General features: G+C 29.4%; 4 protein-coding genes and 1 long non-coding RNA gene across 5 annotated transcripts; all 5 read right to left on the reverse strand.

Moving 5' to 3' along the window:
- Positions 1 to 3,028: 3,028 nt before the first annotated feature.
- LOC140175782 (serine/threonine-protein phosphatase 7 long form homolog) lies at positions 3,029 to 5,030 on the reverse strand. Its single transcript, XM_072204346.1, has 4 exons — positions 4,962 to 5,030; positions 3,801 to 4,543; positions 3,628 to 3,715; positions 3,029 to 3,544 (listed from the first exon to the last, which is right to left on the reverse strand). Exons 1-4 carry the CDS (start codon positions 5,028 to 5,030, stop codon positions 3,029 to 3,031), a joined length of 1,416 nt encoding a protein of 471 aa, XP_072060447.1.
- Positions 5,031 to 5,417: 387 nt separating this feature from the next.
- Positions 5,418 to 7,715, reverse strand: LOC112717049 (putative F-box protein At3g44060). Its single transcript, XM_025769145.3, has 4 exons — positions 6,679 to 7,715; positions 6,438 to 6,575; positions 5,848 to 5,897; positions 5,418 to 5,752 (listed from the first exon to the last, which is right to left on the reverse strand). The coding sequence occupies exons 1-4, from the start codon at positions 7,666 to 7,668 to the stop codon at positions 5,698 to 5,700; spliced, it is 1,233 nt and encodes a 410-aa protein (XP_025624930.1). The 5' UTR covers positions 7,669 to 7,715; the 3' UTR covers positions 5,418 to 5,697.
- Positions 7,716 to 9,092: 1,377 nt separating this feature from the next.
- Positions 9,093 to 13,299, reverse strand: LOC112717050 (probable xyloglucan endotransglucosylase/hydrolase protein 28). The gene is made up of 4 exons (XM_025769146.3): positions 12,977 to 13,299; positions 12,565 to 12,665; positions 11,980 to 12,188; positions 9,093 to 9,793 (listed from the first exon to the last, which is right to left on the reverse strand). The coding sequence occupies exons 1-4, from the start codon at positions 13,170 to 13,172 to the stop codon at positions 9,289 to 9,291; spliced, it is 1,011 nt and encodes a 336-aa protein (XP_025624931.1). The 5' UTR covers positions 13,173 to 13,299; the 3' UTR covers positions 9,093 to 9,288.
- Positions 13,300 to 16,785: 3,486 nt separating this feature from the next.
- LOC112718057 (annexin D5-like) lies at positions 16,786 to 21,322 on the reverse strand. The gene is made up of 6 exons (XM_072204347.1): positions 21,247 to 21,322; positions 19,974 to 20,119; positions 19,056 to 19,277; positions 18,760 to 18,975; positions 17,800 to 17,889; positions 16,786 to 16,989 (listed from the first exon to the last, which is right to left on the reverse strand). Exons 1-6 carry the CDS (start codon positions 21,320 to 21,322, stop codon positions 16,786 to 16,788), a joined length of 954 nt encoding a protein of 317 aa, XP_072060448.1.
- Positions 21,323 to 22,272: 950 nt separating this feature from the next.
- Positions 22,273 to 23,353, reverse strand: LOC140175915 (uncharacterized). The gene is made up of 2 exons (XR_011867004.1): positions 22,904 to 23,353; positions 22,273 to 22,775 (listed from the first exon to the last, which is right to left on the reverse strand). It is a non-coding gene; the product is annotated as an uncharacterized lncRNA (long non-coding RNA).
- Between the last annotated feature and the right edge of the window lie 606 nt (positions 23,354 to 23,959).

Genomic DNA, 23,959 nt, shown 5'->3' on the forward strand with positions numbered 1-23,959 from the left:
GAAATATGTCCAAGGACTATTTTAAATGCTCGGAGCTCTATCTGAAGAACTACATTAGAAAAATCAGAATCTTAAAGATTACAAATCCTAGTTAGTTTACAAACCATTTTCTTATGTTCGTGTAACTCTTGTGACTTCTTCGTTCTTCTAATGTGCAGTTTACCTTTGTTTTTCTTTCCATTGTTTTCATCAATCTTTTCTCTATGCTTTCTCTATGTCACCATTCTATTTGCGGTGCATATCATTTTTGTATATTTAGCTGTGAAAAAATGGCAAACTCATATGCTTTGTATATTGTCAATTTTATGATTATAAAATTACAAGTTGTATTGCGTGTTCTACTTTTTATCGCTTATACATGGCAGAAGTTTTATAGTGATTTGAACTAAGGAGTAAAAACTTTAATTATTCGTGAAAAGTTTAATTATAAATATGCTATGAACGCATTAAAAATTAGCCATAATTAAGTTATTATGTATTTATGTATAAATAGTTATATTATTTAACTTATTTTTAATATATATTTATATTATAATATATATTTTTTAAATTGATGACTAATTTTTTGTGAATACATAATATAAAATTATTTTTTTAATTAGCTATTTCGTTTTAAAATATATAAAATAATATATATATATAAAAAAATATCCTAGATTATTGTTTATGTAAACTTTTGTTACAGTAACAACTCACAAAAATATCCAATCCTAAAAATAAAAATTACCAATAAATCGGTTCAACAAAACTACTTAGATTCTATTTACAATAGTATTATCACCTACGTTATAAACATGTGAGGGCAAATGACATATTTAAATAAAATCAATGAATTCGTTACGTAAATGTGCAAAACAGAAATATGTTACGTGGTTGTGCAAATTCGTATATTATATAAACCGTGGGAGTCAACTACGGTTTACTATTTGAACATAAACCGTGGCTGGCAGGGACAGTTTCTGGAAGAGAAAAATTGAGCATAAACCGTGGCTACCAACCACGGATTACGAAGGAAAAAATTAAGGCAGAAACCGTGGGTAGCTACCACGGTTTATGATTGCATGAAACTCTTCATAAAACCTTGCTACCAGCAACGGTTTATGAAGGAATGTTACTTTACATAAAACCCTGTAGCCTACAGCGGTTTATGAGGAGTGAAAATCTATATATATGTTGGTGAGATTCAGGTGCATGAGTGGGAGATCATTATCATAATGGCAAGTGAGGAGGAGAGTGTTCTTGTTCTAGTGCATTGCTTTGGAAAAATTAAAAAAGCAAAAGATATGGTGTGAAGTTCACTGATAGAGAACCGGTGAGTGTTTTCATCAGTTCAACAAGCACGTTGTCAGATCTAAAGAACAGTATTTTACAGAAGGTTGGGATTTCTGGTAGCAAGTTTGTGAAGAAGTTGTTCTACAAGATTCCCATTGCAGTTGTCTCGACCCGGGTTCAGTATGACACCTTTGTGCTAGCGGCTGATGAAGACATTAGGGTTCTGTTCCATTGTGTCAGAAGTTTTCCAGAGGTCAGAATACACGAGTTATTCGCAAAGTTGGATGTTGGGGTGGATAGTTCTGGGGCATCAGCTCTATTACATAACTCAAGTGGCGTAGGAGGTGCGTCTTGTTCGATGCCTGTGATAGCACCGGATGTTCCGCTAGTGGCATCCCCATCATTCGCGGCTGATTTAGATCGATTGGAGGCTGTTGGTTCTGCACCTTTGCAGGATCCAGGGGTCCGTGGGCAGGCATATGAGGTGGGCACCGGTGGAGGCTTGATTCCTGATGTGCAAGGGTTTGGGGAACCTGATCGAGTAGAAAACGCAATGTATGACGATGAGTCTGACCAGGAGCCTGTAGATATCATTGGGGACAGTGATGATGACACAGGTGGCAATCCACCTACACAGCATGGGGCTTCAAGTTCTGGCACTCAGCAATACCCTCCACACTTCTCGACTCTAAACTTGGAGGCTCTGGGTGAACAGGCGGCTGATGGTGGTCCCACAGTTGGTGGGTCTTCTACGGAATTTCAGATTGGGCAGTCATTCCAAAATAAAGAAGAGGCTGTGTTGAGTGTGAAGGACTACAACATCCGTCGAGGTGTTGAGTATAGAGTCATCGAATCAGATCATCTGAAATATCATGGAAAATGCAAGGAGTTTGGCAAAGGTTGCACTTGGTTGATTCGCGTAGCGCTCCGTGCACGCAAGTGCACTTGGGAGGTTCGGAGGTACAACGGCCCACACACCTGCTTAGCTACGTCTATATCGAGTGATCACCGTCAGCTGGATTACCACGTTATTTGTGCGAGGATTCTTCCGTTGATTAGGACAGATGCTGCGGTTACGGTAAAGGTATTGCAACAAGCTACAGAAGATGACCTCCGGTGCCACACAAAGGAGGACGCCTCTCCTTCCTAGGTCTCTGGTCTGGCTCTGCTGCTGCTGTCGCTCGGGGAACGGCACTGTATGCTGAAGCTGGTGTCCCACCCAACGGGATCCATGGCTCGTAAGGAGAAGCTGCAGGCTGGTTCAGGTCAACGGGCAACTGAGCCTGAACATCAGTAGTAGGTGGCTGCTGATCAGTAAAATGGGGATGAACCTCAGGCATCTCTGGTCTATAGTGGGTGGCATCGTCCGCCCTGAGCATGTCTGCTATATCCCTAAAGAACTCTGACTGACTAACATGGTCATCTATGTCCATCCCGACAGCAGCGGTCGTAAAGTCAGCAAATGCCTGTGGCTCGAAACTCCCAAACATCTGAGAGCTACTACCGACATCGTACGTGGGCTGATCCATCCCTGTAGCTGAACCACCGACATCATCAGCAGCACCGTGCTGAGTAACCTCATCCTCAACCGCAGGTCCTCGACCACGTGAACGTGCACCACCATCCGGAGCAGGCTGTCGTCTGGCTCTACGACGAGGGACACGATGATCGACCGCATCACCAACCCCAGGAACTGGATGGTCCTCATCCATACGATCGACCAGCCATCGCCACTCTCGATCCGTAGTCTGGGTGCCTATACAGCGTCGCCGATCGACACGCCTATTATCTGGTCTATCGTAAACGTGCACCCTGGGGGGGCCTGGGACGACCCTCTGTGAATAGCCTCCTCGGTCAAAACAATCGGCCTCGGATCCTGAAATACAACATCTGCGGAGAGGAATCTGTGGGCCACACGGCACCACCAGTCCAAGTACTCAGCTGATGGACCGGGGTCAGCGGCTCGCTGGACCGGTATGACTGAATAAAGCCGGTTCTCCCAATGCTCATGCCACTCTCGATAATATCTAGGGAACCATCGGTCTCCACCCCTGCCATCCTTGCCATGTAACCAATCTATGTTCAGAGCTGGCTGAGGAAGATGCTGCACACCGCCGAACTGAGGAATCACCCGATCCACCTGATGCCACTCAATCGCAGCAAAATATATCAGGCTAGTGATGGCCGTCCATAACCTACGGTGCTGGTCAAGTAGTATCTCCGGATGAATAATAGAAGCAACCTCGGCAGATGAATATGGCTCCCACACAAACTGTTTCAAAATAGGACATCTCCGTCAACGCATAAAATAAAATCTACACTATTCCAAGTAAGAGAAAAAACTAAATGACTCACATCCTGGACACGCAATCGATCCAACATAAGGCGTGCAGACAAGACTCTTTGACCCACTGCATCGTTTCTAGGTAGATAAGAAGCCCACCTACAATTATAATTGAAATAATGTCATCACAAAGAAGTAAATAGCTTGTTTAACAAGTAATGAAACCAAAATTATTAAAGGGTACCTCGATGCAAGCGGAAACCCGAATCCATCAAAACCACCAGGTCTCAAGCTGGGAAACCTCCAAAAAATCCAAGACTGAAGAAGTTGCAGTGGCCCGGCCAAGTTAACAACATTTCTGTTTGTCCCACGACAGAGACATATGTACAACCAGGCAAGTGCCGCCGAACCCCAGCTGTATCTCCCCAACTTGTCCAACGACGCCAAATAAGGCAACCAGCGAAGGTGGACCCGGTTCGCATTCTTGTCGGCGAACAATTGGGAGGACAAGAGCATGACAATATAAGCTCGCGCGTATATACGCACGGTCTCCTCGCTAGCATCTGCTGGGAGAACCCGGAACCTCTGATGGAACCATGTGTAGCACACTGTCATCTGCTTTACCTTATTCTGCGGAGGTAACTCACCAAACAAATCGCGAAACCAGTCCCATGCCGGTCTGCCGTTTTCCATCAGATTCTCAAAGTCAGTCAGGCACCCACTGACAGGCTCCCCATCGATCGGCAAACCAAGCTGATATGCCACATCTTGCAACGTGATAGTGCACTCACCAAATGGCATGTGGAAGGTGTGCGTTTCAGGACGCCACCGCTCAATAAATGCGCTGAGTAGAGGCTCGTCAACCCAGAACCAGTGACTGTTCAGTCTAGCCAAATGATACAACCCGGCGGTCTCCAGGTACGGTATGATCCGCTCGTGTAAAGGCATATTCTGTTGCCTCCTCATGCCACTAATAACCCTAGTGGGCTGCAATATGTAGGTAAAGAAACCCCTCAACATACGACCAATACTAAACAAATCATATTCCATTTAGAAAAAAATTTAAATAAATATAAACATATGTTTTCCATTTTCTTTTAGATTATACTAAGAAATATCACGAAAGCCAAAATAATGATAAAAATACCAACAACAATAACTCAACTACGAATAACAGCATTTACGAGACCAACACCTACAGCTACTAATAAAAATAAAGGTAATACTGATAACTACGATTATCATAATAGTAACAAAATTAATAATCTAAATAAATAATCATCTAAACAATACTAATAAAATAAATTGACTCCATTAATAATGAAACAATAATATTTACTATATAAATAATGAGAATAATATTAACAATATTTATTGTATATTTATTATAATAATAATGACTAACCTCATCATCAATAGATCCAGCCACATGAGCAATACCATTTAGTCGGTACAAGCGAGCTTCATCCTCCATGATTCCACAACCCAAACCCCACCAAATCCTCCAACCCTCTCTCTCAAACTCTTCCAACTACTCACCTTGCAGATTTTTTTCCCCTTCCAAATGATCTGTGCTCATCTTCAGCGGATTATGTATATATAGTATTATAAACGTAAACCGTGGGAGCCTACAGGGTTTTACGTTCAAAGCCAATATCCACATAAACCGTGGTAGCTACCCACGGTTTCTGCCTTAATTTTTTCCTTCGTAATTCGTGGTTGGTAGCCACGATTTATGCTCAATTTTTCTCTTCCAGAAACCGTCCCTGCCAGCCACGGTTTATGTTCAAATAATAAACCGTAGTTGGCTCCTACGGTTTATATAATATAAGAATTTGCACAACCACGTAACATATTTCTATTTTGCACATTTGGGTAAGGAATTCATTGATTTTATTTAAATATGTCATTTTATAAAAAATGTTTAAAAAACTAATTTAATAATATTTCATACTTTGCTAAATTTAAAGACACCGTAAAAAATCCAAAAAAAAACCAATGTTTATTATCTACAACATCAAATTAACTCATGAAACCATGAATCAAAATAAATCATTTTAAACTCAAAAAAATTAAGCTAAATACCATATCAAATCAAAATACATATGTATGACAGTATGAATCAGGCAGGAAGCTTTACTTCAGCGACCCCATGCATGCTTGTAAGCTTCTGCATATTCTTGTTTATCTTGTGGGCTGTCAAAAAATTAAATGGACTTTAATTAGGCTTTGAACTTTTTCTCTATGTTTTTTTTTTATTTTTCATACAAAATCTCAATTCTCAAACTTACCTCTTCACACAAAAGGAATTTAATTGCCATTTATCTTGAGGCCCCTTAACCTGCCAACAAATGTAAATGCAATCATAATTCAATACTTTTTTATATATTAAAATTGACCCTAATATAAAACTTTAAAACTTATACAAATACAAGTTTTTAAACTGTGATAGTATGATCTTTAATTTTTACAAAACTTGTTACAAATCATCTTATAATCATAGATTGTAACTTATCAATTGTAACTATGTAACTTTATGTAATTATGTTAAATATTGACTACAAGAGAAATGTTAGGAGTACATTAGATTTTTTTTGTTATTATTTAATTATCAACTCAATTTTTGTAGTCTAATTTTTTTAATTTAGTAATTGAATAATATACTTTATTTTATACTTTTACATATTAATAGTTAACTGATAATAAAAAAAAACAAATTTTAATGACTCTTATTATATATATATATATATATATATATATATATATATATATATAACTGAGGCATGAGGCATATGCTTCCTATTAATATTTTAGCTAATATTTAACATAATTACATAAAGTTACATAGTTACAATTGATAAGTTAAAACAATTTGGAGTACCTGAATTATGAAAGTTTCAAGATTGGGTGACTTCTGAAGAAAGCTTGGCAGCAAATCCATGTTAGAAGAACCATCGAAATATAAGCAAAGCAAATTGGGGAATTGAGGAAGACGATCATCACGATCATCAGCAGGAAGCTGCCATTGCAAATAAACAATGAATTAAAATGAAAATATTAACATATTAATATATTCGAATTCATGTTAAATGAGATAAATTTTGATTCGTACGAAACCTTACATTTTTATTAATGACGGGAAGTCCATGGAGTTCACGATACTGAATATTCAAATACAAGTATTTGACATTAGAGAGTCCTTGAAAAAGATCAAATAAGCAGCTTCTATCACTGATGAATTCAAAGAGAATTGAGAGGCGTGCTGCAACCACATTGTTCAAGTTCATAATCACATACCGAACAGGAGAAGATTGTTGAAGGCAAAAAAATTCAAGAGATGGAGCATCTATCTCAAACGAATCATTCACAAAGCTATCAACATGTACATTGAGCTTCTTCAATGTATAAGGCGCTCGAACAATGCTCATCATATTCCACTCTCCATTGAGATAAAATTCTTGAAGAACAGGACAATTAGACAAGAAACTGTTCACAAGTCTTTCGGCCTCCATACCGCACCCCTGGCATGGATGCGTTGACAGATCTAAAATCTTGAGCTTCGGTAACCACACAGGGGAATTCGTAGCGAAGATACTAATATGACCATATAATTTCAAGGTCGTGAGAGTGGCCGAACTGAAAACCGTCAAAGGTAACTCGATCTGGTGGAAACATGGATCTCTATTCAACTCAATATTGATCTCTTCGGCGGCGCATTCAATGGCGCCGGAGATCCACTTCTGGAAGTCCGATGGCCGGAAACTCCTGCCTTCACTAGAAAAATGTAAGTGGAATCTTCTGATGTGTTTTCCTTTGCGTGAATCTAAAGCTTTGTTCACGAATTCGTTAAATCCTCTGTAGTAATCTGGTGAATATAATGGAAACCAGTAATGGAAGGAAAGATCTGGAAGCATGGTCCAAACTGATCTGCGATTCCAATCTTTTGACAGGGCGCTTGTTCTGCATGCAATTGATGTATCAACATGTGACAAAATCTGACACACTATATCCTCTGGAAGATTGCTTAACCGATCTTTTTCTTTATCGTTGTTCGGAGAAGAATCTATTGCAATTTTCAGTGATTTCCTCATTCTGCAAAAGCTAGGGTTCATACTCGAAAATATTTTTGGTACTGTGTCACTGTCACTCTCTACGATCTTTTATAGGATTGAACACACGTTTATACGGCCAACAAATTAGGGCTAAAAAATTTGGCACGAGTGTTATACATTAACGGACCCATTAATTTGTGTTTAAAAAATTAGAAAAATTAAAAAAATTTAGAGTACATAAATCGGACGATTCGATTTTTGTACCTCTTACAAATCGGACGATTCGATTTATACTCTACAAATTAAATCATCCACATTTTAAAAAAATACCACAGTAGATCACAATTTAAAAAAACATCATTATTAACTTAATATTAAAAAATAAAAAGATGACAAATTAAAGTTCAAATAACATAATTTTTTTTCGAATAAAAATTTTAAGTTCGAATCTCACTCATAATTTTAAAAAAAATATTTATGCTAATCAAAATTAAACTGTATAAAGATAAGAGATAGTATTATCGAAACCAAAGTAAGATTTCCTTTCTTCATATATATATCTCACTTGAAAATTTTGAATTAGATTATATTCTTATAAACCTTATCAACGAAGAAAAGATATCTCAACGGGAAGTTATCTTATATTTTTATACTCCAATAATGAATTTAAAGTATTTAAATATATCATTTTTAATTTATCATTCATATTGATTTTAGCTTTTACGTATATAGATAATGAGTTATTTATTTATACAGTAAATATAGCTATTTTTTAATTTATTATTTTAAAAAATTATCTAAATACATAAATTTAATTAAATAATTTTATAAAATTCTTTGCATAAAGTTAAATTCTACTAATATTTTATATTTAAAATTGGAAAATTTTTCGAATGTGAGATTTTGATATATCTTATACTTTTATTAAATATTGATGAGATAACTCATCAACTAATTTCTTGGTTTTTAAACAAGGATATGTTTTATTAGTTTTTAGTTCATTTTAAATCATTAATCAAGTTGATCTTTTGCCGAAAAACTAAGTTATAAAATACTGAAAAACTAATTTGATCAGTTTAAAAACAATTAATTTGATTATGAAATGAAAACTAAAAGATCAATTTATATGTTATCTCTTAAATTAAGTATTATTACTAGTTAGTCACTCTTCGTTTTTACATTTAGTTTTTGTTTAGTGAAGCTCTCCAAAACACACCACTTTTTATTTGGTAAATTAAAAAAATATATTAAAATATAAATTTAATTTTAATACAGTATAAAATAATTATAATATTTTACAGGTGTATTCAATTATATAATATCACATCAATAAAAATAATTACTATTTATATTAATTGTATAAATAATCATCTAAAAAATAAACCGTGAATACATCAAACTTTTAATTCTTAAAATATACCCTCAAAACACATGTTAGCAAGACCCATAAATTATACCCACATGCAATAACTTTACACATACACTAATAGAAACCAAATCATAAACTTTCTTACTTCTTTTTTCTCTATCTTTCTATACACCAAAATGAAAGGAATAATAATAAAAAGAAATAAAAAAAATGAATTCTCAACTCTATCAAGTAAATTAAACCAAACTAAATAATATTTAATTATGAAAAATATTTATTTCTCTTGTCACTAATAAAATCATTCTTCACATTCAAAATGAAGCATCCTCTGCCTTCCTTCCTTTGCTTTGATGGTGCCGCCGCTTTCCACCACCCCGGTGGCGCCGACCGCCACCGAAGGTGGCAGGATCAAGTTTTCTTAGTGCTTCAGCCTCTTGGAGACTAATGACACACTCAGGTGGAGGAACTTGGTACCTAGCCCTATCATAACAATAAGAGTATGTCATATGATTGTTCCTAAAGTTCTCCATCTTGATTTTGTGTTTAGGTATGATATTTGCCTTAGAATTTTGAGCATTGTTGCACATTGCAACATTTTCATCAATTGGATCAACCCCACAACCATGCATGACAAAGTTTGAGAACTCAGCAACATAAGGGGCATATTTGTAATTTACTCTGTATTTTCCTCCATCAGTTGCCCAATCAGATGCATCCCATATGGTTGCATACAAAGTCATTGGCTTTGAAGGAAAATCTCCACCCATGGATTCTGTTCTCTTCACTTCTCTTATTGGAACATTATCTATATAAAATCTGCAACATATAAATAATAACTTTAAATTAAAAAATAATTAATAATAATAAAAAGGTAAAGTATATTTTTTTGTCCATAAAATTTAGTAAAAGTTTTAAAAATAACCCTAAGTTATATTTTATTTCAATTTTCTCCCAAAAGTTTTCGATTTGCATCAAATATACCATCGAACGGCTAAATTTTCAAAAAATTTAAGATCAATCTAACAATAATGCATGAAAATTATGTTTGATTTGCTTGTGTTGAGGGTTGTTTTTATGAAATTGTTGTTCAATTGGTTTTAAATTTTTTGAAAAATTAACCGTCATGGGGTATATTTGATGCAAATCGAAAACTTTTAGGACAAAATTGAAACAAAATAAAACTTAGGGGTACTTTTGAAACTTTTGTCAAATTTTGGGAACAAATTTATCCTAATAAAAAAAATAAATGATATTTTTTATTTTTAAAATTTCTAAAATTTTTTAAAATATTCTCAAAATTTATTTTATTTTAATTTTGTCTTAAGATTTTTTTATTGTATAAAATATATCCCTAATAATTCAATTTAAAAAAAATTAAAATCAATCCAGCAATAATTCTTAATAATTAGAGCAAATTTGTATATAACTTGGCCTTATAAAATTATTGTTGAATTTGTCATAATTTTCTTGAAAATTTAAATTTTTGAGATATATTTGATGTAAATCAAAATTTACAAAATAAAATAAAACTTAAGCATATTTTTAAATTTAATAAGTTTCATAGAAAAAAAAATATATTTTAACTTAATAAAAATATGGAAAGGAATCAAGAAACATTGTAAAACGACAAATAAATTGATGTTATCAAATTTAACATCACAAAAGAAGGGACATGTGAGATCCCACTTTGTAACTATAGTAATAGTGGGAAGAATATTGATTGCAAATTCAGAAATTAGGTAAACAAAATTAGTTGCTTTTCCTAGTACCACAGTCTATAAAGACTCCAAAAACTTGGAATTTATCATGTGACCCACTTGTGGGTCAAATCCACACCAATTTTTTTATCTTGTGGGTTCTTATTCTTATTCTAAAAGGTAATATAACAAATTAAATTAACAATTAAAGGAATTAGAAGTGGTGATATCTAGTTTCTTATTCATTTTCAATAATAAATTAATAAGTAATATCTAGTTTCTTAGTAATCCCATTTCAAGAAAAAAATGGTTTTGACAAAACAAGGGATTTATTGTTAATGGTAAAAGAAAACCGGAGTCATCTTTTGATAAAACCCCACCAAATCTGAATATCAAAATCCATCAACTTAGCACTAAAAGCAATAAAACAATTAAGAATTAAGAAAAGTTTTTTGAGATAAATAAATCATCAAATTAGGGTGCTTTGGTTTTTTCTTTTCAACAAAAAAAGTGAAATAACAAATTTTATTTTCTAATTTTTCATAAAATTCTAAAAAAATACAAACTAACTGCATCATAATTCTTAAAGACGAACTATAAATCATAAATCAACTAAGTTCTCTTGAAAACACCACTCTCTAGCATGTTGTCACCAAAAACAAAATCCTGTATTTCTTTTAAAAAATTTCCTAATTATTTTAGGATAATTAAAAAGAGATTCTTTAACTAGAAAAAATTCAATTCACATGTAGAATATCTATTCAAAAATTTTCGTAACTCAATCATGTATAATGGAATCACGAGAGATTTGATTTTTGATTTATTCGAACTCTATCTGTAACTCTCTATAAGATTCTACACTTAAATAATTATTTAAATAAATGACGTAAGAAGTATTATTTTTATTAACATAGTAATTTATAATTCAACTATATCTTAGATGTATATCAAAATTCACCACTAAATATATATTAAATATAAAACACATATTAAAAAAATAGTGTAACTAGATATTATTTAAAAATTGTCCATCATTCAATTTTTAAAAGAAAGAAAAACTAAAAAATAAGTAACTTCTCATAAATCAAAAGACTGACTAAACGCTGAAAATTTAAAAGACAAATAGTATCTCTTTAAAGAAATAAATAACATATATATTTATATACAAATATATAATAATTAATTTTAATAAAATTTTATTTTTAATACACTATCAATATAAAATACTTTTACACATATATCTAATTAGATAATAATACACAATAAAAATAACTAAAATATAGACATATATATATATATACTTACATGATCTTAGAATCTGTCCACAGAATACTATACTGGTGAAAATCTTGAGAAGGATCAAACCAGAGATCATATCTTTCTTCTCTGCCAGTGTTGGTACTACCATTACCATAAAAATTGGTCTGCATTCTCCAATCTCTGCCTCTAATATTTCCCAAAAACTCAAAGTCTATTTCGTCATGGTTCTTCTTGAACATGTCACCATTTGACATCTACAAATAAATAAATAAATAAAATATGACTTATCTAATGACTTTTTCACTCTATTTGATGGACAGTACCAATAAAAATTTAACTTTAATACACCATCGATATAAAGTAATTTTATATATATATATATATAAGTCTCATCAGTAAAAAACCTAAAAATAACTATCTTTTACATTGACTACGTAAATAATCGTTCAAAAGACTCAGTACATCAAAATTAAATTTTAACAATATCGATTAAAAAGACAAAACGCACCATCTACAATCTTCAACTAAAAAAATTATATATTTATGTAACCTTTCCAATGATCATTGGATGATGATTAGATATATATCTTATAAATATTATTGGCAATAATTTGAGTGAGTTACACTCACATAAAAAGCCACCACAACTCCAGCAGTGTAATCAGCAGGCAACTTAATCTTAGCACTAAAATACCCATGAAGGTAAAGTTCATGAGACACAAATCCAGAACCTGAAAACAGAGAACCCAAGAACTATATATAATCAGGGAAAAAAATACAATATAAAAAAAATTAGAACAATCATAATAATAATAATAGAATTTAATTTTTATACACTATAATAATACTAAAACTTTTACACATAGAATTAATTATGTGTTGTATAATAATAAAAATAATTATTTTCAAACTAAATTACTGAATAATCATCTAAATAACAATTTTTTTACACTTATTATAATAATTATTAAGAAGTTTACCATATGAAGAAAAATTAGAAAAAAGAAAAGCAAGAAGAAGAAGGTATAGATGAAAATTAAACCTGTTCCCTGATCAAGTGTAAGATGAACCAATTTGCCATCATTATGGATAATCAAATTATTATCTCCAAACAAGGGTGTGTAACCATCCTCAAAGGCTATGATAGGCAAATTATTGTTCATGGAAGAAGAACCAGAAACAACAACCATGGCTGAGGACAAACACAAGAAGAGAAAACACAGATGACACCCTCCCATATTTTTTTCCTTTTTTTTTTTAGATTAATGTCTCAAATATTTTTCAGTGTTGAGGTATATTATGTGTGTAAGAAGTTATTTATTATATATATATATAAGAGGTGGTGCAAATTAAAGGAAGAGTAATGAAGAAGAATATGATAGGTTTTGGAATATATATGATCACTACAGCAATTAAATTCAATTTTATTTTTTATTTTTGTAATTAAATTCAATTGTACTATTTATTAGTTGAATTATTTGGAACTAAATAATACATAATTAGATGTATATTAACAACTAGATTACATTGGATATGTATATATAAAAAATCAACCAAACATACATAATATATGTTTATAATTTTATATAACCACATAGCAACTTTGTAGGTTCAATTAGAAATACATATTTGATTTGAGGTATGTTATGTGTATATTAAAATTAATTATCAAAGTCAGTTACTAGTATATAAAATATATGCTAAAATATAAATACACATTAAAAATATATTAAATCACACATAATTTATACACAAATATATTGATAACTAATTTTAATATACAAATAGTATTTTTTATTTGAGTTAGGATATGGTTTTGCTTTTCACATATATATGAGTTGCCTTTTAAAATTGTAACTCTTTGTCATAATAACAATTAAGAAGTATACTTCTAATCATTAAAAATAAGTAAATTTTGATCTAAATATATTTTTACATTATTGTTCATACAAATATAGGAGTGAACGCGGATCGGATCAGATTGGATATGGTCAAAATTTTGATCCGATCCGCACTAAAAATCATAGGATCGGATAGGATCTAATATCCATAATTTTTATAAACTGATCCGATCTGCATATTTGCGAATCAGATTGAATATCGGATATATCCGCAAAATACAAAAATATTTTTAAAAAGTTTTTTTTATTAAAAAATATGAATAATTTTTTTTTCAATTCTTTAAAATATGTTTGCTCTTAAAATAATTTTAAATATATTTTTTTTAAATAATAAATTAAAATAATAAAACATATATGATAATTATTAGTTGAAATAAAACATAAAAAAATATTTACTTATTTATTTCTTTATTTTTGCAGATACACGGATACGTGAATATCTACACAAAATCCGCAAATCTGATCCGATAGTCTTATAAATTGAATCCACGTCTATAATTTCTGGATCGAATTCAGATAAACACTGCAGATATATATGCGGATCAAATTCAATTCATGAACACCCTATACAAATATGTTATTTGTATGACTATTTGAATGATAAATAAACTTCAAAAAATGTTAATTACTCTTGTTGATGATTAGATTTTTATATATTCGGCCAGCTTTCTCCCAACCAATAATAAAATGTATGTATATATGCCCCTTTTATTTTGCTTAAACTTTATAATTTAAATTCTCATATAATTATATATGTTAAATTAATTATTTACACTTTAATTACAATTGACCTAAATAATTTTATAGATATAATAATTAATATATTTAGATTTTTTCATTGTACTAAAAGAGAAATCTCAATTTAAATAGAATTATGTATATATATAGAAAAATGATAAATTTCATTCTCATTTTTAATAATGTCAGTGTAAATATGATTTTTTTTTTTGCGTTGTATATTTTTATTTTGAGAAAAAATTTGCATTGTATGATTTTATAAAAAAAAAGTAACATTATTAAAATAGGAGTAGCAATATTTATTTGTGTATATTTGGAAACCCATATCGTTTTCAATTGATTAGCAATTAAGAAGTATTATGAAAAATGAGAAGTGCAACTGCATTATCATTTCATCTCTATCTCTTTCTCTTTCTTAATTACATCTTGATCTTGAATCCTTTCTATTCCATGGACTCGTTGGCAACAGCTTTTAAGACATGACTCATGTTTATAACGATAACATTTTCTCCAACTCATCTTCCACCTAAAAGTAATGTTAATCTCACCCTGCATTTTTTATTTTTGTTTGACAAATTATTTGTTAAGTTAAGTTAAGTTAATATAATATTATTTTCTACTACTCAAATCAATATAATAATAGTCACCAAAAAAAAAATCAATATAATAATAATAATGATAATAATAATAATAATAATAATAATAATAATAATAATAATAATAATAATAATTTGACAACATTTACTGAATACATATAAAACGAATTTGGATCCTCTAAATTTTGAATTTTTACTTTAGAGGGTAAAATGTGATCTTTTACTCTTGAATAATTTTTTTTTCATATTTATTCTTGGTCCCATCTATAAAATAAATGGTAAAAAATTACACTTTATTCTTTAAAGTAAAATTCAAAATTTAGATAATCAAAATCCATATAAAACCCACTTTAAAATATGTTAGTTAATTTTTTCTTATAAATATTGAGTTATTCGTTTACTGCATACGACACCTTTTTTCATTAAATATAAGTATTTTGTGAATTTTTTTTATTTTATAGATTATTTGGTATTAATATAAATAACAAAAATATATGAAATTATTTTATATAAGATAAATATATTCATAAATAACTTATTTTATTATACGCATATTTCAAACATAAATATAAAAAATAGATATTTTGTGTATCGCATGGGTTATATGTAACTCTTATTACTAGGAAATAAATTATGTTAGGGTGTGGTTGGATGAAATATTTTTAAATTTTAGCATATTTTAAATATAATGACATTTAAATGTTATAATTAAATTCCTTTCCATTTTAAAAGATTATTTTGTTTAGTTGAGATAATTATATTGTTTATTTTTTAAATATTATATTTAACAAGATAATTAGATTATATTTATTCATAAAATATGCATTTGATTTTATTATTTGTTAATTTTAAATCTTAATAAGTACATGGAAAGAGATTTTGAAATAAGATTAAAAAAAGAAATTTCTCCATTATAGGTGGAAATTAAAATTCCTATTTTAGTACTTGAAATCTGAAAGTGATTTCAATTAAATATTCAAACAAATGTTTTCCTTAATAAGTTTAAATGTTCTCAAAAAGTATATTTCCTTCTTAAAATACCCCATCAAAACATATTTTTAATGATTTTTTTTCCAATTTCATTATTAAAGATATGTTACTTTTTTAAAATCTTTTTGGGTCTAGAATAGTAAAATATAATAATGTATAATTGTTTTGTTTCTTTTTTTGTTTTATTTTTTTTTGTTTACCCAAACGGTATCTCCTAATCCAACAGGTTAAAGACTAATCCACTCCTGACACTTGAGCTGACCACTCGACCAACCCAAATTGATTTCTTTTTTTGTCTTAATTGTTTCGGTTTTAAGGTTTGGACTCTTTGTTTTGGGCCAGTGAATTTGGTTTCAACATAATGGACCGGATTAGGCCCAACTACCCACTATTTAATAAATCTTTTATCCATACTTATTTTATATTCTTATCAAATAAGATAAAACAAATATTTTATTTTTATATTCTTATCTTAATATCTTTGAATTAATATATACTATTCACACTCTTTAATTTACTCAATCTTGCTCCGAGTAGGTTATGGGCCACTAATTAAATGTAAAAGATACAATAAATAATAAAAATTTCCATGCATGAATACAAAATTTTAAGGCCCTTACTAGCTTCTAATAATCAGAACCTAAAAGTTGTAGGAGAAAATCCCTATAATGCCCTGAGGTATCTGAACGAACAGCAACAGATAACGGTTTTCCATATTTAGTGAGATATGCTTCTTTTATGTATTGCATGTCAATCTCTGTTCTCGTCACAATTACCCTTATTAGCCTTGTGTCACCGGTTCCCATTCCCTTTATTGCCTTGCGTAAAATCTGTAAAGGGGAACAAAACAAGGGCAATTTCGTCACTCAAAATATTATAGGGATCTATTTGCAATATTTTTTGTCTTATAAAATGTTTTAATATTAGATCTAAAAGAAAATATTTTACACTTTGTTGAGTTGCACTAAATGACCCAAATAAAAATATTTTCAAGCATATCACCAAATATATATATATATATATATATATATATATATATTTTTTTTTTTCAAGCATATTATATGTAAAAAAAAAGTCAAATAGCAATTTAGTTATTCGTAATAAATATATGTTAAAATATAAAATATATATTTAAAATAAATTAAATAATTATTAAATAATATATAATAATTAATTTAGAATTTATTTTTTAAGAAGAATTTTAAGTGTATTAAAAATATTGATGTTCTAATTGTTTTAATTATTGATCTGAATTATAAAAAATATATATAATATGTATTAATTAAAATCAACGTTAAAACAATTAGAACATTAATATTTCTAATACACTTAAAACTTTTCCAATTTTTTTATATATATAATAGTTTTGCAAAGATTTTTTCATGCTCAAAGTCTCTGATACTCTTCTCATTTTTTAGTAGAAGAAATAAAATGCTAGTTTAATAAAATATTGAATTGTTATAGAAAGATATATAAAAGAATTATGAAATTGAAATTTGAGTAAATACTAAATTTAGTAATTAGTATAATAAAATAGAGATTATCATATAAAGATATTAGTTAATAAGTATTAGATGATTGAATATATTTGACTAAATTATTTAATATAATACGAGTAAATATTGGTGAAAAAAATTTACCTTGGCAAAGTACATGGAAGGGTTAATAGCACATCGTAGTATGATCAAGAGGCAGCGTAAAAAGAGGCCAGATGCTTGCTGTTTTAGTGCCTGTAAGTATTAAACTTGTTATTTTTTATTTCTTAAATATGTATTTTTCCTTTTTATTTTTATTATCTTAATAATATTGTAACCAAAAGCAATATGTCTGTTTAAGTGGTATTTTTAATTATTTTCAATTTTCATAGAAAAATTAAAAGTAGTAGAAATAAAAAAACAGTAAAAATTTATTGGCAAATGTATATATGTCAATTATTATGTATACACTATACACAAAAAATTAACCATCAAATTAATATATGTGCATGTATTTACATATAAATATAGTGTATATGATTTGATAACTAATTTTTTATGTATTTATATTTTTGCGTAAATGTATATATACCTTTTAAATTAGCACGGAATCAGTTATCTTTTAAAAATATAGAAATTCAAGTGCAATCAACTTTACATGAAGTTGATAATAGAAAATTGTTAGAAGAAAATTAAATTTAATCAAATTATTCAAATCATTTAACGGCTATTAATTATAAATTTCACGTGAATATGCTTCAAATGTAGAAAAATTTATATATATATATATATATTAATTTTAAAAATTTTAAATCCTAACTAACGATAGAAAAAAAAAGGGACTAAAATTTAGGATTCTTAAAATTAATACATATAATAGAATATTTTAGCCATTTTTTATAATAGGGTATTGTAGTCATTTTCTATAAAAAATAATATTAATTTAGACCAGATCAATATTTAATTCACAATTTTTTTGGTCAAATCAATTTGTCTAGCCTAATTTTGACAAAAATAACACGATTTAATCAATTATAAGTGTTAAATTTTAATTATTAAAAAACATTTAAAAAAAAAACATTTTAAACGTCTTTATTTAAATGACTCCCGTGTATGTATACATACCTTTTCAAGTGGTGTTCCAAAAGAAGCTTTGTAAGCAGAGCTAACAGCCGCCAAATGAGTGCTGCTTCTTTCACTGAAGATTCTAATGAGTGTCTTCTCATCAGTTCCTACTTTCTTGTCTGCTGATTTGTATAGTTGTTGAGCATCTTGTTGTACCAATGCTTCATCCAATTCAGGGCCTTCATAACGTTGTATAGTTATATAAGCCACCAACAACTATTCCATCAAGTATATATATATTAATATCATAATATAACATTTTCCAAAATAAATAAATAAATGGAAAATATAAGCACCTTTTTGTGATCTCCACTTAGTTGTTTGTCAAGATCTTCATCAAGATTAGAATGATAAGTTGATAAATAAGCATCTTTAAATCTTCGTATTTGTGATGGGGTTCGAGAACATATGATTTCATTTACAGCTTGATAATCAACAACTGGTGAACTTGTTAATGCTTTTCTTATTATGATTGCATCCCTAGTTAGAGCATCATGCAACCAAAGTTTCAATGCTCGCTGAAAACCATTATTCAAATTAAATTAAATTATGTACTTTCAATTATATAATTATTAGCAACTATATATTCAATTACAAAAATATTATTTGTACATTAAAATCAGGCATCAATATAATTTAATTTATTTTTAATATATATTTATCTTTCAACATGTATTTTATACTAATAGTTGATTTTGATGTGTACGTAACATAATTGATTTAATTATTAGAAAAAGAAAACTTTAAATACTAATAAATTCTTATAGTTTTATCAAATTTTTAATTAAATTTTTAGTATCCAAAAATTTATAATTATAACTAAATTCTTATTAGATAAAAATTTTCAGTTAAGTCCATATTAATTGTGTTTGGGTTTGTTATAGAATATTTTAAGCATAATTTTTTTTTAATAGTAATAAAATCATGCTAAGTGTATATATATAAATCATCAAATTAGTATATTTTATTGAAAATGAGTTAATTAAATATATATATATTGACTAATATATGATGATTTTATTATACACATGGCAATTTTTATGGTGGTAATTATTATTACGAACCTAATTGAATATTTTTATCTAATAAAAAATTTAATTATAAATTTTAAAATTATAAATATTTAATTTAAAATTTAATAAAATTATAAATATTTAAGTAATATTCCAAAAAAAAGAGGATGAAAAAAAAAAAAGAGTTTACTATAAGTATACTTTAACATGTCCGTGAAGATCTGTAGATATACGTTTGTAAAGTGGTTCAGAAAAGCTAGTTTCATATGCTTGTTGAATAAGGTCACGTTGTTCTGAATCCCTATGTGCAAGGATATTCACAATTTTTGCTGTATCGGAACGAAGTCCTGCATGCACCAAAAACATACATTATTATTATTACCAAAACTGCAACAATATACAAATAATCAATGATTTATTAGTATATTAATTCAGGCATTAAAACATACTTAATATAAATGACTTTAGTGTACTTCATCATAAATCAACTCCTAGTTTTTCTTTTTATGGTATTCGTCAGTTATGAATGTATACGATAAGATTCAAACTCTCTCGACACTTGTTTAAGTGAATTAGTAAGCAAATCACTAGACCAACTTAAAGATGGCAATTTGACCTGACTCAACATCCACTACTTGAAAAATTACTTTCAACGATAATTTATTTTATTTTTAGCGGCAATAAAAATATCCTGCTAATATATTTATCAACAATTAGACATTAGCCGTCTTAAGTTTTGTCGCTAAAATATTTTAGCGATAATTATACAATTATTGCTAAAGATTTTTTTAATAGTCATAAAAAGTATATAATTGTCATAATAACATATAGTACTAATGATAAATATATAATGGTTTAATTACTCTATTGGTTCCTATAGTTTCGCGAAATTTTCAATTAGGTTCCTATACTTTTTTTCCTTTTAATTGAGTCCTTGGACCAATTTTTTTTTAATTGGGTTCCTACACTTTTTTTCCTTTTTATTTAGATCCCTATACCAATTCTTTTTTTTTTTTAATTGGGTCTCTATAAAATTAAGCCAATTACTACTAAGAGGGACTTAGTTAAAAAAAAATTAGTGTAGAGACCCAATTAAAAAAAAACGTATAGGGATCTAATTAAAAAATTCACAAAACTATAAATACCAACAAAATAATTAAATCATATATAATTACCGTAAAAGCATAACTTAAATAAGACATATAGTGACTACTATACTATTGTCACTAAAAATTATTTTTGTTGTAGTGATATTCCATCAAATTTTTCAATAATTGACAAAAGATGAATATGAATAATCCCTAATAATACCGATTCAAACCAGGTTGGATGATTTTATTATCTTATGTTCTTCAATCTTCACTCAATAGCTCATAATTTTAAGCATGCAATTGCAATGGCTCATCAATTGTGTAAAATGCAGAACAAAATTAACACATAAAAAATGTATATAATGCATTAATAAATATATAACCTTTTAAAGCCTTATGCAATTGGGCAGCATCATCACGAGGCGAGCATCCATTTGGAGGTGTTGTCAAAGTTGACATTTTTCAATCTTTATTTCTTCTGAATTTTGAGTCTCTTGCAAAGAAACAAATTAGCTACTCTAATAATTTACTTACTCAAATAAAAAAAAAAAAAAAAGAAAAGAAAACTTCTTGTTGGGAAGATTAATTGTATTGTTATATGGCTATAGGATCTAAAATGAAACGCAATAAACCCATGCAAAAAACCTTTTGGGTAAACTCAATTTGTTAGTTTTCTAATATTGTGGTAAGATAATATCACCTTAAATAATTTAGCATATAATGTATGAATTACCTAAATTTAAGCACAACAAACCCATATATAGTAAACTAGAGCAATGGTGGTGAGATGCAACTTTAATTTTAAATATTTATATATACTTTAAATTTAATTACTATATATACAAAAAAATGTAAAAAAATATTTTTAATAGGACACATAGTAAAAAAATTGCACTCATGAGAGGTTTATATGTTAGACCTTTAAAATTGGTCAATATTTTCGAACTAATATTCTATTTACCCAACTTAAATAGATATGAATAAAAATGATTAATATATGAGATAATAATTTAATTCATAAAACATATTCCGTCGTGCTGACACTAAAACGAGTCGGACATAAAATTATAGGTTCGATATGAATTGATATAGGACAATTTTGATTCGAGGAAGTATAGAGAGTCAATGAAGTATCTGTATAATGTATACAATAGAGAGTTTAGAAATGTTCGATTCAATAAGATATCATATGTTTATTATTTATAGTACCCGGATGGTTATTCTGAATAGTATAGGTGTATTGTGTTTGAGAAATTAGTAGTATTTTATCTTAAATGTTTATTTTTTATTTCATATTGGGCTAAATAAATAACTCATTGTACACATTGTATAAATACTCCATTGACTTTCTAGCGGAATTCTTTTGATTCGTTTAACTTGCATGTTTAAATGGATCGAATTTAATTGAGTTAAATTAACTCAGTTCTATTTAAATATACATTTACATTAAATATTCAGACGTAGCATTAATTAAAACGTGTTGCAAATATAATAAGATAATTTTAGGGTGATAAAGGAAGTAATATATTTAAATGGAAAAGTATTGGGTACTAAAAGAGTATTTGTCAACTTTTGACAATAATAATTAATTTTTATTTTTTAAATACAATTAAGAATGCATTGATTTGCATTAATTATAATTTTGAAACATTAGAATTTGTAACGGTCTAAGAATGTTGCTACGTGAATTTTGTGAAAGTGTCACGTAATTCTAAGTCTCTCATCTTTTTTTGGTAATCTCTCTGTCCTGAAATTTTTTTCGTCATCGGGACGCTATAATTGTCCTTCGACGCTGACCGTCCCCTCCCCCGATTGCATATTGTGACACTTCTATTCCCGTGAAAGAGAAACTCATCCTACGCGCATAGCTGCCCGCATCGTCGCGTCATCGTCTCACCACTAGACCAGCCGCCTGTATCACCGAAGACATCTCCATTAGCATACATATTCAGTACAAAAAGAGACATATCTATAACTACAAAAGACACTTCCGTTAGAAGACACGGTCGTTAGAAGTCACGACAATGGAGGAGGAAGAACCTGCACGACGCGTCTTGGAGGCGGTGCTGGGTGCGGCTATGCCGACGTGTGGGTGTGCAGCGCAGTGACGGACCACTGGAAATGGTTCACGAGGTGGGTAACGTTGTCTTCAACAGAGTGGAGTTGCGGCCGATGGCTTCGTCGTCTTCCTTGCGTGGTGACTCGGGTTGTCGTCGCCAGCTTCTCGTAGCGGATCGGATGGATGCTCGGGTCGAGGCTACCAGTGCGGTTGTGTGGAGGTTGACGGCACGTGGGATTCTCTTCGATGATGGTTCTGGTTGTCGTCTCTGGCGTCTTGTCGTGGGTGGACGCTCGTCGGCCCCAGTAGGGAGCGGTGGCACAGCTATTTAGGGTTGTGGGCACTGTGAGTGAAATGAGAGAGGAGAGGGAGAGGGAAAGAGAGTTGCGGCGCAGCTGCTTAAGTTAGAGTTAAGTTATAATGATTTGTTTATGTTAATGAGTTTTTGGTCTAGTCCAATAAAAATTAGTAAAAATTGATAGATTCTTTGTTAATTACTTAGCGAAATTCTATTTAAACTTCATTGGTATTTTTGTACAAAGAAAAATAAAAGTACATTACAAAAATGATCTGGTAAATTTTACATGAAAAAAACAGTTCTTAAAAGCCAAAATTGAAAAATTATTCTTCATTATGGTAAACCATCAAATGTATTACTCCATAGTTAAATAAAAAAATAATTACTCTCTAATATAATGTTTTTTAGAAAATGACAATTTGTCTTTAGCTTTTTAAAAATACAATATGACAAAAGTTAATATGTTTAAGATTTTTAAAATAAAAAATAAATTTATCTTTTTTATTTCATTTTTGTATTAATTTATTTAGCCTTTTAATGACCACAAAAATATTATAAAAAAGGTAAATATTTTCAATTTTATTTTCCTCTTAATAATAATGTCAAGTGTTATCTTTTCCTTTTCCATATACAATATCATATATCACACACACTTGACATTGAAGCTTCTAGGTGTATTCTCGTGGTTTGCACGTTTAATGTGAATTGAAAAAATTAATTTTAATATATTAATAGGATT

The sequence above is a fragment of the Arachis hypogaea genome, chromosome 10 (assembly GCF_003086295.3).
Source record: "Arachis hypogaea cultivar Tifrunner chromosome 10, arahy.Tifrunner.gnm2.J5K5, whole genome shotgun sequence".
NCBI classification, from domain to species: Eukaryota; Viridiplantae; Streptophyta; class Magnoliopsida; order Fabales; family Fabaceae; genus Arachis; species Arachis hypogaea.